Source organism: Erpetoichthys calabaricus, chromosome 16 (genome assembly GCF_900747795.2).
Source record: "Erpetoichthys calabaricus chromosome 16, fErpCal1.3, whole genome shotgun sequence".
Classification (NCBI taxonomy): domain Eukaryota; kingdom Metazoa; phylum Chordata; class Cladistia; order Polypteriformes; family Polypteridae; genus Erpetoichthys; species Erpetoichthys calabaricus.
In genome coordinates, this window is record NC_041409.2 from 91,885,874 (window position 1) to 91,903,219 (window position 17,346).

The 17,346-nt window shown below is 38.6% G+C and overlaps 1 protein-coding gene across 1 annotated transcript in view; it reads left to right on the top strand.

Moving 5' to 3' along the window:
* si:dkey-17m8.1 (C-Jun-amino-terminal kinase-interacting protein 4) overlaps window positions 1-17,346 on the top strand; it is a 65,769-nt gene continuing 48,423 nt past the window's right edge. Inside the window, exons 1-8 of the mRNA XM_028821260.2 lie at window positions 1-867; window positions 962-1,156; window positions 3,764-3,884; window positions 8,330-8,400; window positions 8,561-8,640; window positions 8,733-8,808; window positions 9,242-9,420; window positions 9,498-9,631. Coding sequence (XP_028677093.1) covers window positions 754-867; window positions 962-1,156; window positions 3,764-3,884; window positions 8,330-8,400; window positions 8,561-8,640; window positions 8,733-8,808; window positions 9,242-9,420; window positions 9,498-9,631 — 970 coding nt within the window. The 5' untranslated portion in view covers window positions 1-753. The remainder of the gene's footprint in view (window positions 868-961; window positions 1,157-3,763; window positions 3,885-8,329; window positions 8,401-8,560; window positions 8,641-8,732; window positions 8,809-9,241; window positions 9,421-9,497; window positions 9,632-17,346) is intronic.

Consider the following 17,346-nt stretch of genomic DNA (forward strand, 5'->3'; position numbering starts at 1 on the left):
TTGGCTCAAGGGGGTGTCAGTTAGACTCCCTTAGAGTCCGCCTCGGGGAGCTTGGAGTATCGAATTAATTTGTGGATGTGGACAATGATATTCGCAGACTGCTTTTTAAAGGAGAAAACACGGCAAAAAAACGAGTGAACGACTCAGGGTTAACATAACACAATTCGGAAGACAGCGACTTTAAAATGAGAAGAGGAGAGTAAGATTTAGAGCAGCGTTAGGAAGGAGAAGATAAGGAGACAAGCGAACGGGCTGTAGGGGTAACACGGGGTGCGGGAGTAAAGACAAATGACGTGACGGTGCACGCAAGGCAGGGGGGGACAGCAGTTGTGTTAAGAGAAACCGTTGGGTACTTGCAAGTTTAGGCAATGCATACCTTTCAAGCGTGGGTGTTGAATGGGTTAACGTAATAAGAGCTGCTTCTGCGTGCGGGAGGCCACCGCCAAGCAGGTGCGGGTGCCATCCGTGAACAGCAAGTCAAAGGTCAGGCTGTTACTGAACTGCTGAAGCAGTTGCCCGCTTTACAGGTGTTGGACTCCAGAATCATATTATTGTTTTTCTTATTTTACCTCCACAGTCGAGGTCAAGGTGAAAGTGGACTAGTAAACCTTTACTGAAGAGAGAAAAGTTTAAGTGGGGTACATCTTGATCTCCTTTCTGGTCTGTCTTTTGCATTATAGAACCTGTAAGGAGTATCCAGCCATTCACATTTGCTCACAGACATGTAGATAAATGAGACGGACAGGCAGATAGATGGACAGTAGCAGTTTAGAATTTGATGCGGCCTTTCTGGGTGGAGGAGCTGATCTAGAATTGGATCCACAGGTGGTCAGTGAGGAGGCTGGGAGGCTGTACTCTGAGCTGCAGGTGAGTTGAACGTGATCTGATGATGAGGGGGCCATTGCAACAAGCAAAATGATAGCTAAGTGAATCCTCCATGTCTACCTTCCGACTTCTTCAGGCTTTAATAGAAATTCATGGCCAGAACTCCGTGGAAGGCCTTTTACCAGTGCTTGTATCTGTTTTGGAAAGTTTGGCGGTGTCTCGCAGTAAGCTGAAAGATCTTGAAAATGAGGGGGAGCGAGAAAAGGAGGAGCGAGACAACCTGCTGGAGCAGTTCGAGAGGGAGAGGGCAAGGCGAAGAGAGACGGAGGAGGTGAGTGTAGCAAAAGAAAATAAAAAAGTGTGATGGAAGGTAAGCTGAGTAATGGCCTGTCCATCAAACTAGCCAGCCAACTCTGTTTATTTTGAAATTACTGAAAAATTCAAGATGGATGTGAAGAATATGCCATAACAACTGTGGAAGGTTTGAATTTGATCGGATATGTTTTGCTGTGACATTTTATTGTCACTGAACTTTTGTGATGCTGTCCAAGTCACTCACTTCAGTATGTTACTTGTTTGAAGGCTTGAAATGAATAGGATGAGTAAATAGTAACTATTAATCTGCATATGTGATAGAGAGTGGGAAAGCTGTCACTATAGCTTACATTTTATCCATCCATCCATTTTCTAACCCGCTGAATCCGAACACAGGGTCACGGGGGTCTGCTGGAGCCAATCCCAGCCAACACAGGGCACAAGGCAGGAAACAATCCTGGGCAGGGTGCCAACCCACCGCAGCACCTTACATTTTATTTGCCTGATATATATATTTTTTTAATCATTTATCCCAGTGGCAATTAAGGGCATGGAAAGAAGCCCAACCATCCATTTTCTAAACTCGCGTCCCCAGAACAGGGTTACAAGTTATCTGGAACCTATTGTAGCAAGAAACGGATGCTAAGCAAAATTAATCTCTAGATATGGCGCCATCCCATTGCAGAATTAATGCGCACACACACACACACACACACATCCGGGCCAATTTAGCATTGCCATTCCACCTAAACTGCATGTCTTTAGACTGTGGAAGGAAGCTGAAACACCTGGAGGAAACCCACTTAAACACCATGGGACTTGAACTTACATCTCCTTGCTGCAAGAAAATCATTAAAATGAAATAAAATAGTAACATGCAGATCAAGGTTCTAGCTCCAGTAGTTTGCGAGTAGCAGCAGGTTGCCGGGCCACATGTGCGTGATGCTTAATGAATGCTGGAGCAGCCATTCCTTTTTATCATGTAAGGAGCTTCTGCAGTTTGCTTCATGCTTGGCAGATGTTACTGGTCGTCTGTATCTTTCTGCCATCTCACGTTCTCGATCAGTTTCCTTATACAGTTTACTGTAAGAAAGACGTGAACGCCGATAACTTTGCAGAGGTTGCCACTAGCCACGCTTTTTAATTAACAACTGTGTATCATGTCATAAGCTTTTGATTAAGACCAAGGACTCAAGGTTCTATCCCCAGTGGTTTTCAAGTAATTGCATGATAGATTTAGATAGACATCAGTTATTTACAGTATATATATATTTATTTTTATTTATTTTTTTATTGTATACATATGAATGAAGACAATGCACCAACCAGCAAAGAGTATTTTGCCCTTAAGAAATGCAATACACCATTAAGTAATGTTCAATACATAGTGCAGCAAGTACAATATTTGATAATCATTGTGTTAAAACATATCAGATCGTAGTATTCCAGTTTTTCCTGATACATTTCTTAAAATTCTAAAGGTTTATAAATGCAACTTTTAAACAAAGAATTATTAATCTAAGTGATAAATGGGGACATGAAAGTAGGAAGTGAAATTGAGCTGCTGTAGGGCCGGTCAGGTTTCCCTTCTGGTAGAGGAACTGTGTGTCCAGCCCCTGCATGCGCTTCTCTTTTTCTGATATTGTTTTGTTTTTCAATTATAATCTCATGTCTGATTTCTTGTGCTGGCGTGGTCTTCAGATTACTTAAGCAGCAAAAAGATTTCCTTCAAGGTTTAGTGGATTTATGCTTTTGTGCTCTCAAAACAACGGGGCATCGTTTTAAATTAAGTTTAATTATAGTTAAGGCTGTAACCAAAGCAAAGTATTGAAAATACACACAAGCATAGTAAATAAACAAAAATCTTCATTCTGCATAGTAAAGAATTTTTGACAATTTTAAGGAAACAGGCTTTTTTTGTATCTATTTTTTATAACCGGAAATGTACAGTGTTTATTGAATTTTGAAACCATTTTAAAGTAAAATAAACTAATTCTCATCCATTGTGAAAGAGTAGCTAATCAAGAGGCATAAACCCTAATTATCTAGGTCAACCCCTTAGTCTGTGAGAGCTGTGGTGGATGTTCAGAAGGCTGGAAGCTCTATTTTATTTCTCTTCAGGCTACTTTGGGCGGAGTGTTGGCTCAGAGGCTAGGGATCTGCATTGGTAATTGGAAGGTTGCCGGTTCGAATCCCGTAGACGCCAAAAGTGACTCTACTTCATTGGGCCCTTGAGGGTGTCCCTTAACCTGCAATTGCTCTGTCCTGGGTATGACGTTAATCTGTGTCCAGCCCTGCATGTGGGCCCTCCAACCTGCAGGAGAAAATCCTGGGGGTCTGTGGCAGAATTGGCACTCCATCCACCATAAAAAAACCTCACACTGGTTCCATTTCATCTGAACTTGTGTGGTGCTGAAGTGTTACCCGTTGCATGGCTGCACTCTGGTCCTAATCTGGGATCCTGAGTTGGTTTGTTATATGGTGGGTGCGGCAATGTGCTGTATCAGTGCATCCTCCTAACCTCTCTGTCTCTCTCTCAGGCTACTGTGGTCCCATTCACCTTCAATAATGGTGCAGAAAATATAAAAGGGTCCTGAGGCATTTATTGTCGTCTCCTTTTTAGAGGTACCTTGAGTTGGATGACGCCATTGAACAAGAAAGAAGGACGTTGATGGCCCGACTTTCTGCTGCAGAACTGCGGGCCAGGGACATGGAGCGCAAGGCTCGAGAATGTGCTGACCGAGGTGAGCCGGGAAGTTTGTCAATTCCAAGAACATTGAAGTTGTGATCAAGTTCTGCACATGGCCAACATGGTTTATATGGATGGAAATTGAATGTTATAACTAGGCCGTAAAATACTAACAATTGTCCATTAGGTTCAGACGATAAGGGGAATAACCTTTATTACATTACAGTATTGAATAGTAGAGAGTGGCAGAGTATCTTCAGTGTTTCAAGGTATTAGACGCAGTTGTATGAAGACTTGAGTTAGTGACTCTCCATTTAGACATTTATTTACATTTTTATTTATTTACTTTTACAGAACCTACAAAAGAAGTCAGCATAACTGAGTAAACATCAGTCTGGGAGACATTATATTCTTTAGAGTTTACTATTTTGGTCACTGGCTACAAGTTTAACATATAATTCTTTGCAACTACTTTTTCAGAAGTTATAAATGCCTGGTATGTGGGTATTTGTTTTTAAGAAATACTAATTTGCATTTGTTTTGCCTTTTATTGTTTTAGATGGCACAAATTCAGTTTGAGGTTAATCATTTTATCATTTTTGTTTGTTTTGTTTTTCTAAACTGTATTAATAAAAGATGCAAGTTCAGTTGAGCAAACACTGATGTAAATGACAATGATGTGCTTGCAGAAGCTGCAATGCTTTTTGTTTATTTCTTTAGATGATTCTTTAATCTAAAGAGACTTGTAGAACATTTGATTCTCTATCCCTACAGCTGGAACGCTGATAGATGAAGTGACACTATGATCATCATTTAACTCAATCTTTTTTTCTGTTGTTAAAATCAAACAACGGCTTAGCTTTTTTTCTTCATGGGATATCAATTCTGATAAGAATTCCGATTGTAACTTATGGCTCATATGAGAATGACCTAATTGATTATTGAAACTGAAATAATTTTTCGGTATGACGTGTTTGTTTGGCTGTGATGCCTCCATGTTGGCATAATTGTTAAATTGATGTTGCAGTAATACAACTATTTCAAATGATATCTGCTGTAATTACTGATAAAAGCTGCAAACAGTCATATCTGTGGGTAAAAGATGAAAGGGCATAAAATGCACTGTCTTGCTTTCCTTTTATTACATTGTGGAGATAATTATGTCATGCTGCTGCCTTAAACATGATGTCATCTGTCTAATCTGTTATGCAGCCGATCATTCCAGAATCTTGTAAGTGTAAATACAGGGATTAAATACGGACAGTGTGCTAATTTAAGTTTGAAGAGTCAGAGAAAAGATTATATTAAAAAATATATATATATCTAAATCATGGTTTTGGTATTTCAGTGTAAATATAGCCCAAGCTGATCAATGTTGCAGGTGGACCTGGCAAATGTATGCTTTACAGTCCAAAGCTACACTTCTACTAAACCAGGCCACCTGCTTTGGACAGCTACTACTGATTTGTTTTTTATATAATATCCTCGTTTTCTACACATGCTAGACTGAAAGTTAATTTTTAATAGTGTTTTATTTAATTTTTGCAGATCCTGTTGAAGATGGTGCTGTTGTTAGTGTGATTGATATTCATTCCCGGAAACACTGGTTTAGTTTCTGGTCCAGTTGCTCTCTGTTTTGAGTTTATATGTCGTCCATTACCCAATGGGTCATCTGTAAATGTTCAGAGGAGGAAGAAGAAACCATAGACCTTTCATGTTAGTTTAACTGGCATGTGTAAATTAGGTCAGTTTGAAGAGAGTGTTAGTGTTTCATCCAGAATTTGTTCTTGCCTGATGCCATCAGGATAGGAATTGACCTCCTGTTATCTGTAGTACAAGAAGGGAAACATTTTAAGAAATAAACATTTAAGCTTTGTTTTTAGTGAGCACATTTAGTCATTTTCACAAATGCTTTGTTTGTAGTAGGCAAATATTTCCTCCAACCATCCATCTCTATCCATTTTTCAAACAGCTTTATGCTGAGTAGGGTCACAGGAAATGTTGTTTGTCATTTTCACAAATTTTACATACTTCTTTTTATGACTCATTGTGTATATATTTTTATACTATGTGTGTGAATATTGGACAGATGATTTATATGTCTGCTTAAGTTAAATGCAAAGGTTGTCCATCTGTCATGCAAAACCTGCGAACTGGCCTGGAAACTTTATTTTGGTCTCAATTGAGAGTTTACACCATGGCATATGTAACGCTACCTTATGAATTGGACGTGCAGGCTACCTTGGCCATGTAATTTGGCTTTGGGTCCTTCTCACAGCAAGTAAGCAGCTGAGGCTAACGGGAAAGCAACATTGGTGTGGGTATGCGGCATTGCTGATAGATGAAGAACCACAGCGACCTTTGCTGATAGTAATGCACATGGCGCAGCCTGCCTGATCGGATTCATCGCAAAGCCAGTATAATCCTAGCGCAACTGAAAGTCATACACAACCAAAGAATTGGAAGAACAGGCTTCACATCCTTCAAGAGGTAGCATGACGTACTGTATGTGACATACATATATAATGCACACACACACACTAGGGGGTTTTGCCCCCTACTCGCTTCGCTCACCCACCTCCCAACCCCTCTCTCCGGGGGTGTGCTTCACGCTCGCCATTTCGCGTCTCTGCCGCTCGTGTTGTGAAGGGGGTGGCTGAACGCACGCTAAGGAGTTGTGGACGAATCAGCTGCTGGCTTGCAGCTGCTGCTACCGCGCTGTGTGATCTGCATGTCACACTGTGCAACGATCATTTAAAACCCTGTACAGCAGCTGTCCTTTTCTCACTTCCTTGTCTCCTGGGACGTTAAAGTGTCTCCCAGAAATTATCACGTCTCGACCCAAAATTTTTTTTATATAATATATATATATATATATATATATATATATAAAATATATTTGTGACAACTCAAGGGAGCGTGCCAGCCACCCAACCCGACATGGACAGACACCAGAAGCACAGTTATAAAAACAAATAAATGTTTTATCTCTTTTCTTCACTTGTGGGCAACGCCTTCCTCGTTTCCCACAGGCCCAACACAGTCCCATAAGCACAACTCCACACAATACATTTATGTTTCTCTTATTCTTCCTTTACTCCTCTTCCGCAAGCTTAGTCTTCCTCCTCCAGACTCTGGCCTCCGGAGTAGTGGCTGCTGGCTCCTTTTATAATGCATCCGGAAGTGCTCCAGGTGATTGATTGACGTCATTTCTGGCAGCACTTCCAGGTATGACTGCCCATAAGGGCTCAGCAACTCCAACTGCAGCACCCCCTGGCAGCGTCCGTGGATCCCAACAGGGCTGCACCAAACTCCAACTCCCATGAAGCCCTGCAGGAGTCCGAGGCACCGCTGTAACCCAGGGGGGTTGCCATCTAGCATCCTGAGGGAGGTAACGTACTGGCCACGCTTGCTCCCCTGGTCCTCCCAGCGTGGCGGCGTCGCGGCCGCACACTACTATATATATATATATATATATATATATATATATATTAGACAGATAGATATAGAGAGAGATATAGGTATATTTTTGTATATGTATAACTTCACTATCTGAATAATGTTTTAATGCAATTGTACATTCCATCTAACAACATTTTGCGGCTTGCTGATTTCTGAGTGCTGTGAAAACAGTGAGAAATGATCATTTGGCGTAATTGTTAGCTTTTTAAAAATTGTTTTGTGTCAAAATATTTAATGTTTTGTTTACGTTAGAAAACAAAAAAATATTATTTTGAAACTCTTGTAATTACTATTCTTTTATTGAATTGGGCTTTCTAAAATATGCATTAGCTGTACTTCAGAGAAGATAGCCATTTATTGTAGGAAGGAGAGAAATCCATCCAAATTATTATGTAGAGCGTGTAGCAGTCAGTGATTTGGATAAGCACCAGAATGTATTTTTTTATGGGTCCCTTCTATAACGTTCATCATTCCCCGACATGTTACAATTGTTTAAATATTCCTGTGAGTATACAGTAACTGTGGATAGTTAAGTGACATTGCCCATAGTCAGTCAGTCAGTGACTGGGATGGTTTTGTTAACCTAGTGTGTAATGCGAGTTTGCTTTTGCAACTAGAATGACTGATTTTCATGTAGCAATAAATTATCATTGACTGGATAAGAATAATAACTTTTTTTTATGGCTAGATAATGTATTCGGCCTGAAGATCCAGACCTCAGGGACATAATGTTGAGGCTGTCAAACAACTTTTTAGCTTGTGTTTATGCTTCTTACATGAAAAATATACCGGAACTTGATAATTGAATACGGTTTTTATTGCTTCTTTCACTAAGCAAACAGACTTTAAACTTGTATAATGGGTATCTTGAGTTTGTGTTTTTATTGTGTTTCAATATAATTCTCTAATTTTAGTTATATTTAAATATTTTGCACTGATGTGTAAAAGAGATCACAGCGCAGCACAGCATATCTGTCTTGCTAATGCTACTAATGTTGTTCCTTTGCAGTGGTTGAGTAACTGCTGTTATATTTGTAGGTGCTGCCATTGAGGAACAGAAGACCACTCTGACCCGTGAATTGAATGTCCTTCGGCATACACATAACAAGGTCAGTTAGTGTTGCACATCTCAAAAGTTATGATTTCTTTAATTAGTTGTTCTTGTTTCCCTGGTCTTACTTTATAGCTTTTAATGGAAGCAGCTTTTCTTTTCATAATTTTTTCATCTACTGTACTGACACCTTGTATTTCTTTGTGTTTTCTGTACAGTTGCTACGTAATTATCGAGATCTTTTGGATCAAAAGGCAGCAGCTACTGAGAAGATTCCACCATCACCATCTCCTTACAGGTCAGAGTTCTGAAAAGCTTGGTGGTGTTTGTTCTAATATGTACACATAATAATTATATCTCAGGCCTGTTTTATTTATTTTTACTGCACAGAGAACACAGTCATACTTTGGAATCTGAGGGAGAGATGGATCATGGTTATTCAGAATCTATCAGTACTCCTTTGCAGGTAATAGCTTTGGCCTATGTACTAACTTGTTTGAATATTCAGCAGCTGACAGCTTTCTGTGTAGATAGACTGATTCAGTGGTTGCAGTGTTTCATTCTTACCAGTGTCCTGATAAGAAACCAGTTCCTGTAGCTCATGGAACATGACATTTAATTACTCCGTATGAAATTCTCAGAAAGCAAGTGAATTAAAATGAACCACAAATACAAAAAATTACATGTTTTATGAATATATCTTAACATAGCAGCAGTATGCATTTACATTATTTGAATCTCAAAGAGAAGTTGATTAATTTATGAGATCACATCTTGCTAGATGTAGTCTAATTACACAAGTTCAATGCGCAAAATTTAAATGAATTAAGAAATTGGCTAGAATGAAAGTATGCAGCTGCCATAATGCTACACTGTCATTGTTTGTCTGTGGTATTCAGGTTGATCCTCCTTCTGATATTTCCCAAAACAAGCCAGTAGAATCCACAGTTACAATGAGGGAGCAACAAGAGGAGATTGGTGAGGATGAGAAGCTGAATACTCTTATCCTGTCTCCTATTGATGACATTATTAGATCTACACCTGAGCTTGCTTTTTCACAGGACATGGTGGATACAAGGTGAGTGAGAATAATACTAGATATTTTATGTCTATTTTGTCGTTTCTGTCTAAAGGTTATTCATTCCTTTTTATTAGCACCCCTGACAGGTTCCAGGCTCAACAAGATGATCCTGATCCCGATCCCAGGAATATGGAATCTGTTTTTGCAGAACTTTCTGGAGTTGGGCTTAACTTTGTTGAAGATGTGGATCTGGGAGCTAGCCTTCAAGGTAAACAGCTATTCAGTGTACTAATAGGGAGGTATAACTAGTTGAATGTTGAACTCCCGGAAATAATTTGAGAAATGTAGGGTTCGGATCAGTGGTTGTCAAGAAGAGAGAGTAATTCCTTTCATTGAATATTTAGTGTCATGGATTGAGACTGTTCTATTTTCAATGAAAGTACCATTGTTTCCAGATATACAGACTCCCTGTCTAAGTCTTCATTCTTTCTGTCATGATGGGCTCTAGCCGCACACAACCCTTATATTGGAATAAGCAATTTTAGAAAATGATTGAATAAATGATTGTGGGTGATATTTTTTTTATAACGTATAGTTCAGAACATCCGAACAATTGTGATGAGAACAGGCCATCCAGTCCAACAAGCTTGGCTATCCTTTCCACCTACATCTCTCTATAATAAAAGAAAATCTTGAGACGAGACTATTTCCAAGAGATTTTTTCAAGTACCGCCCTCCTCTCAACCATTTACAGTTCACGGCTCACACTCACGGTTCTCTCACCTCTCATTTGTATGAATGCTTTTGTCAGACACAGTTCCTGCGCTCTCAGCTCTTATAAAGTTTTGTGTTTTCCTCACTTTAAGTTCCCAATAAAAGAAGACTTATTATGTCCAAAATTTAATGAAGAATTTCATGCTAATGGGTTAACAACAGCAGAAATAAGTACATGGGGAATCCTAGCACCGAGAAACAATGAAGTCAAGCGAATTAACATGAAAATTGTCGATGGGTTACACGGCAGATTGGTTAAATGCGTATCAATAGACTATGGTGAAACGGTTGGTGGTGATTGTGCGGAAGATGAACACATCAACTTACAATATCCCGTAGAAAATCAACAACCATTAACACCATCTGGTCTTCCACCGGCCAAATTATTGTAGAAAAAAGGATGTATCGTAATGTTATTGCGTAATTTATGTCTGAGTGATGGGCTATGCAATAGGACAAGATTAGTTGTATTTAAACTTGATCAAACAATTCATCCATCCATCCATTTTCCAACCCGCTGAATCCGAACACAGGGTCACGGGGGTCTGCTGGAGCCAATCCCAGCCAACACAGGGCACAAGGCAGGGAACCAATCCTGGGCAGGGTGCCAACCCACCGCAGGACACACACAAACACACCCACACACCAAGCACACACTAGGGCCAATTTAGAATCGCCAATCAAACAATTCTGACATGTAAAATTATAATGGGCGACAAGAAAGGTAATGTAGTACATCTTCAGGGGATAACATTAGACACCAAAGGAGATCTTGATATGCCATTTGTATTAAAACGTTTACAGTTTCCCGTTTATAATAGCTCTTGCTATGACAATTAACAAATCACAAACAAACATTCGAAAAAGTTGGTTTATTTATTAGAGAGAAAGAAACGATATTCACTTGCGGGCAGTTATACGTTGTGTTGTCATGATGTAACTCCAAGCACATAATCAAATTTCAAAGCGATATTGATAAAAAGTTAATTCCAAATAGTGTTTTTACTGAAGTTGTACAGTAAAAGTGTAAGTTTTAAAAGTATTTGCTTGTTAATGTCAAAGCCAAACAAAATGAAAACGTATAACATAATGAATGCCTCTAACGCAACATGAAACATAATTTTCTTTCAATTTATTGTGTTTTACTATTTTTTTTACTATGGTTAATTGCTTGCTGTAATGTAAAATAGTTAGGTCTATTATACATATGTAACAACTACCATGAAAATAACAATCTGTTTAAACTGTACATCTGCTTCTCCCATACGCGACAGGCAGAGCCGCAAAGTGGCTAACACATAGCGCCCGCACGGGGTTTGGTGAGCGAAGCAAGCAGGGGGCAGAGCCCCCTAGTTTTCTAAAATGACATCAAGTCAAGATTTAACCCTTTGCAGTCGTATTTAATTTTCAATGTCACGCTACATTAGTCGTAATTAATTATTGAAAAAACGCCAATAATTACAGCAGTTATTTTTTTCAAGCACGTAGGAATAACAAAGGCCACTTTTCTCGACCAGGCGACTGTGCAAATCGGTCAGAAACTTGCAGGGCCACCAGCGGTGGCCTGACGACCTATAGCGCACTTTTTACTAAGGCCAGTTTTCTGGCCTAACGACCGCAAAGGGTTAAAGGTCCCTAAAAAAAAGTCCACCACTCCACCACACTATATGGTAATTTATTACACGAGTCTATGGTTCTTTGAATAAAGAAAGTATTTCAAAAATTTGTTTGAAATTTACCATTGGACAAGTTGTTCTTTTTGCAGAATTTATTTCAAAGTAACAGCTACAATTCACTGTGCTAATTCATTTCATAATTTTTAAACACTTTGGCCATGTCAATTTTTTCTGTTTGCTTAATCTATAAGGTTCAACTTCAATTTCTCCTCATACATCTTAGTCCTGGAATCGGCCTAATCTCTCTTTTGTGGACTTTCTCTAGTGCTGCAATATCTTTTTGTAATATGGAGACCAAAACTGTACACGGTACTCCAGGTGAGGCCTCATTAATGCAAAGTATAACTTAAGCATAACCTCCCTTGACTTGTACTCCATGCCTCATGGTACATAACCAACATCTTATTAGCCTTCTTGATCACTTCCCTACACTGTGTGGATGAAGTAATGAGGCTACTATGACTCCTACAGTATATCATTTCCATAAGGAGCACTGTGTAGTTTAGACCTCCATTGTTTATTTAAATTTAACATTTCTAATTTCTACATGTAACACTTTACATTTACTTGCATTACTTACATTAAATTCCGTCTGCCTCAAATGTACCTAAGCCTGTGTGCTGTTCAAGTCCCTTTATAACAATGTAACTGATTCTTCATTATCTGCCCTTTCACCTAGTTGGGTAACGTCTGTAAACTTAACTCACTAGCTATTTATATACTCATCCAGATCTAAAACTCAAGATAAACAATAGCCTATGCACCTCTCTGATTGTATCTTTTTGATGCTTCTTCATAGAATTAAGGCATATTAGTAAAACACAACCTCATCTGGACCCATGTTGACTGTTCACTAACATTCCTGTTCTCACCATGTGATGGATGCTGAATCATTTCCTTAATAATTACGTCCATTAATTTACCCATGATGCATGTTAACCTTTCCGGCTTATAGTTACTTGGATCTGTCCAATGACTTTGATTATGTAAGGTACTGTATAATATTTGCTGTTTCCCAGTTCTTAGGAATTTCCCCAGTACACAGTGACATTCTATAAGGATTTATAGATACATTCACTAATATAATTTTGATTTAGTTTTGGTGTTTACTTAAGTTTTTTCTAGAATTAACAGGAGTTAAATAAAATGCATTAATTGTGTTGAAATAAAACCAATGGCAACAGAAAAGAAAATGAATGTAAGGCCCCACTTTCACTTGGAGTGTCCTTGTTGTTATATTAATAATGATAATAATAATTCATTACATTTATATAGCGCTTTTCTCAGTACTCAAATATTGTTAAAACATGTTGATGTAGAATTTCAAACAGAAGTAGAGAGTGTAATATTGATAAGAGAGTTTTGGAGGTAAACCCGCCTTTGTCCTGAGGAGCTCTAGTGGCAGCACATTTTCACTGCAACTAACACAATAATTAATCTCTGATTATTATATCATCAGGTCTTGTTCATATGTTCTTAAGGCATTTTGTCCTTGTGCGTAAACCTCTTTTCATATGCCTTTGAAATATAATGTGATAAAAAGAAGGCTGCAAAAGCCTTTAGCAAATTGGAATCCACTGCTGGTGCAAGACTTGATACTAACACGAACAACAAAACGCCACCATCAGCACATTGGCCCATGTACTGGATATGAACAATTCACCAACCATGGAAGCATGTACTGTATGTTACATTGACTACAAACAGAAGTGTGTGCTGATAAAATATCCTGACTGTACTGCAAAGATCAACAAGCTTTTCCCCAATAATAGAACCAGTGCTGCTGGTGATTTCCTGAAGTGTAGTGACAACAAAAAATGTAGTATGTTGATTTTCAGCCCCAACCAACCCAAGTGTCACTCATTTACATATGGTGAGTAATGATTAATGTCAACGATGATGGTTTATGAATGACTTCATTTACGTAAGAAAGCAAGGTTGGCAACCTGTCTCTTTGGCTCTCAAAGTGTGGTTCACGGACCACTTGAGATTCACAAGCGTGACTCAGGTAGTCATCAAGGTGATATTCCTTGTAGGAGAGCGACATGACTTTTTTTAAATGGCTCAGATACGTCAGTTTATTGAAGTATTTACTTACAACAACCCAGCTGCTACCCAATGTCTGTACTACACAAAGAACTTGGGGCCATGAGGAAGTGGTCTGAAAGTACCACACTGGAGCAATCCATCTGACTTTCTTGCCAACAGTTAAGTGTAATGTTTCATTAACTTTGCTGCAAGAGGTCATCTTGAATTTACCTTAAGAGAGATTATTTTCCACTTTTACATGTCAAAGAGCCGCTCCTGACGGCAAAACAAATCCCCAGTGCAAGTTAATGAAAGACTAACAGAGTTGTGACCTCATCCAGGAACTCGCCATCACGTCAGCTGCTGTGTACATACAGGTGGCCTTCAATGTAGAATTCAACTCTCTGTTGTGTACCTTCTTTAAAAAAATATATGGTTAAGAAATATTAACCACAACTAGCCATGGACTTTCCAAAACCAAGGAAATAGTCTATCAGTCGAGTGAATGTTTACATTGCTTGAGTTGGAACCTAGTGTTGAAGATTTTAGCTGCCACAAGCCTATCTAGGGTAGGCTACTTTCAACCTATATGATGTTGTAAAATGTTAAGACATGTATTTTGTGGACACTACCAATATAGGGACTTACAATTTATTACCACTACTATTTTATGCTTATTTTTAAGAGAATATTTAATAGACAAAAATTCAATGTCTGTATTTTTGAAGTAAAAAAAAAAAAAATAAATAAAAAAAATAAATAAATTTTTATAATCGTCCAAATTTCAAAACCATTAAAGCTCGGCCCACAATGAATGTTATACCATTCATTAATTTTCCATCTTGTTATGGTATCATTTGAGGTATCTTTAACTGCACAAGAAGTTATTTTATAATCTAAAAATGCAATCCATTAGCTCAAAATATATATTCAGATATTTCAAAATATATATATATATATATTTTTTTTTAATTTCAGATATCTCAAATAATAATACATTTTATTTATATAGCGCCTTTCCCATGCTCAGTGCGTTTCACAGAGTCTTACAAAAAACGGCAGGGTATATGTAACATTGGATACAAATGTTTTCCTGAATAGAATAATGAAATGGATAACAAAGCATTAAAATAGAATAAAGAACAATAAACCAGAGTAAAGTACTAAATTCAATACTAAAAGAATAACCTAATTTGTGATATCAGACACACAAATGATCCTGAGCACCTGGACAGAGAGGTAACCTGAAAGAGAGGGCAGAATGTTAAGTTAAGTTAAAAACCTTCCTAAATAGATGAGTTTTAAGTTACTTTTTAAAAGAATGAATGGAGTCCGCTGATCTCATTAATTTTGGGATGTCATTCCAAAGTCTGGGTGCTATGGAGCTGAAGGCCCTGTCACCCATAGAGTGCAGGTTAGTGTGAGGCACAACAAGATTACCAGAATCGGAGGACCTTAGTAGGCGAACAGGAACAAAGCGATGGAGAAGGTCACTGACGTAGTCCGGTGTGAGGCAATTTAAAGCTTTGAAGGTTATTAAGAAAATTTTATATTCAATCCTGTAAGCAGGATGGGTGTGATGTGCTCACTGTTGCTGGTTCGAGTAAGGACTTGTGCAGCAGAGTTTTGAATCAACTGGAGCTGTGATAGAAGATTAGAAGGGGCACCTGCCAGCAGCGAGTTACAGTAATTGATGTGGGATGTGATAAAAGCACGGACAAGTTTCTCAGCATTAGAAACGGAGAGGAATGAGCGAGGATGAGGTGAAAGTAAAAAAGTTTCTTAATGTGGTTTATGTGGGCGAAATAAGAAAGGGTGGAATCGAAAGTTAACACCAAGATTCCTTGCATCAGAAGAAGGTCTGATGAGATCACCGTCAAGAGTGACTGAAAAGGAACTCATTTTCTTAAGTAGCACTTTAATGCCAATTTGCAGGAGTCCAGTTTTGTTGCAATTTAATTTTAAAGATTTCTGCTCAATGTGAAGATATATAAAATCTATTTTTGAATATCTCCTATTTCCTGATAATTTTTGAATTGGAGGGCTGCCTCCATTTGAGATATAGTAAAATATATTTGAAGATCTCTCTGAAGTATACTTTAAGATATATTTAAAAAATCTGAATTTGTTTCAAGCTTTGTATTATTGTTTTCAGTGTAGAATTCTGAGAACAAACTGGGTTGTGAAGTGAGGAGAAATTACTCTTTTCTGGCACGTAAATCACAGCTTGACATTACATTCAAGTGTTGCATCATTTTGGGTTCTGTCTTTTCCAATTTTATCTAATCCACTTTTATTTTGTGGCTATGTGTCATCTGCATAGCCTTGCCAACTCTCACTCACTATCCAAAACCAGCAGTGCAGCTAATTTAGATTTAAAGGATATTCATATCCCACAGGCATCAGCCTAACAAAAAGCCAATTATCTGTTCTGGAAGTAAGTTACTTCAATAAGAAAGTTATGTCAACGAAGAACAAAGAAATAGAAATGAATATGTTCCATGCATACTTTTCCTACTTGGTAAGTGACAATTGAAAGGCAGGTGCATGTCCACTGAGTTTCATTGTTTTAGTAGCCCATCACATATTTCTGGTAGTTCCTTGGCTTGGGATCTAATATATACTAGTATTCTGCGGTGGGCTGGCGCCCTGCCCAGGATTTGTTCCTGCCTTGCGCCCTGTGATGGCTGGGATTGGCTCCAGCAGACCCCCGTGACCCTGAGTTAGGATATAGCGGGTTGGATGGTGACTGACATATACTAGTATTTCAATGATGTTGGCATGAGCAGCAATCAAAATATCACTCACAACAGACTGGAGTCCTTTTTGTTGATAAAACACAAATTGTTTTTTAAAAAAGAAGCAGAGATGCGATCTTATGTATGCAGCAGTGATCTGTGCACATTTCTTGCCGTTGCAGTAGTTGAAAATGAAAGCTTTTAAATTGAAGCCCTGTTAAGTCGTTCAGACCTCCTCTTGGGTAAGGTGGAGGGGGGTTGAAAACTCAATTCTAGAAAAACGGTAGCATCCAGTTTTTAGATGTATTCTTGGTTGTCGTTTGTGAAAAGAATTTTGAGTAATTTTACAGTGTTTGGTTTTGCATTTTCAAGGCATTTGGTAAGTGTGAATTGTGTTCAAGTGGTAAAGTTTTACAACCTGTATATTTTACCTTTTAGTGTGTTGGTTAATAAGGGTCAAAAGTAGATGTTAGTCGATTGCCTAATTCTGATTAATAGAATGGCTAGTTAGGATTCCTACAGAAAATAGATTATTCAGTGGCCTTTCATTGCAGAGCCTATGAGAGAGTACATTCTTGTGGAATAGGTATCTTAACACAGTCAGATCTCCTCATCTGTGTATTTAATCAAACATCCATCCATCCATCCATTTTCCAACCCGCTGAATCCGAACACAGGGTCACGGGGGGTCTGCTGGAGCCAATCCCAGCCAACACAGGGCACAAGGCAGGAACCAATCCCGGGCAGGGTGCCAACCCACCGCAGGA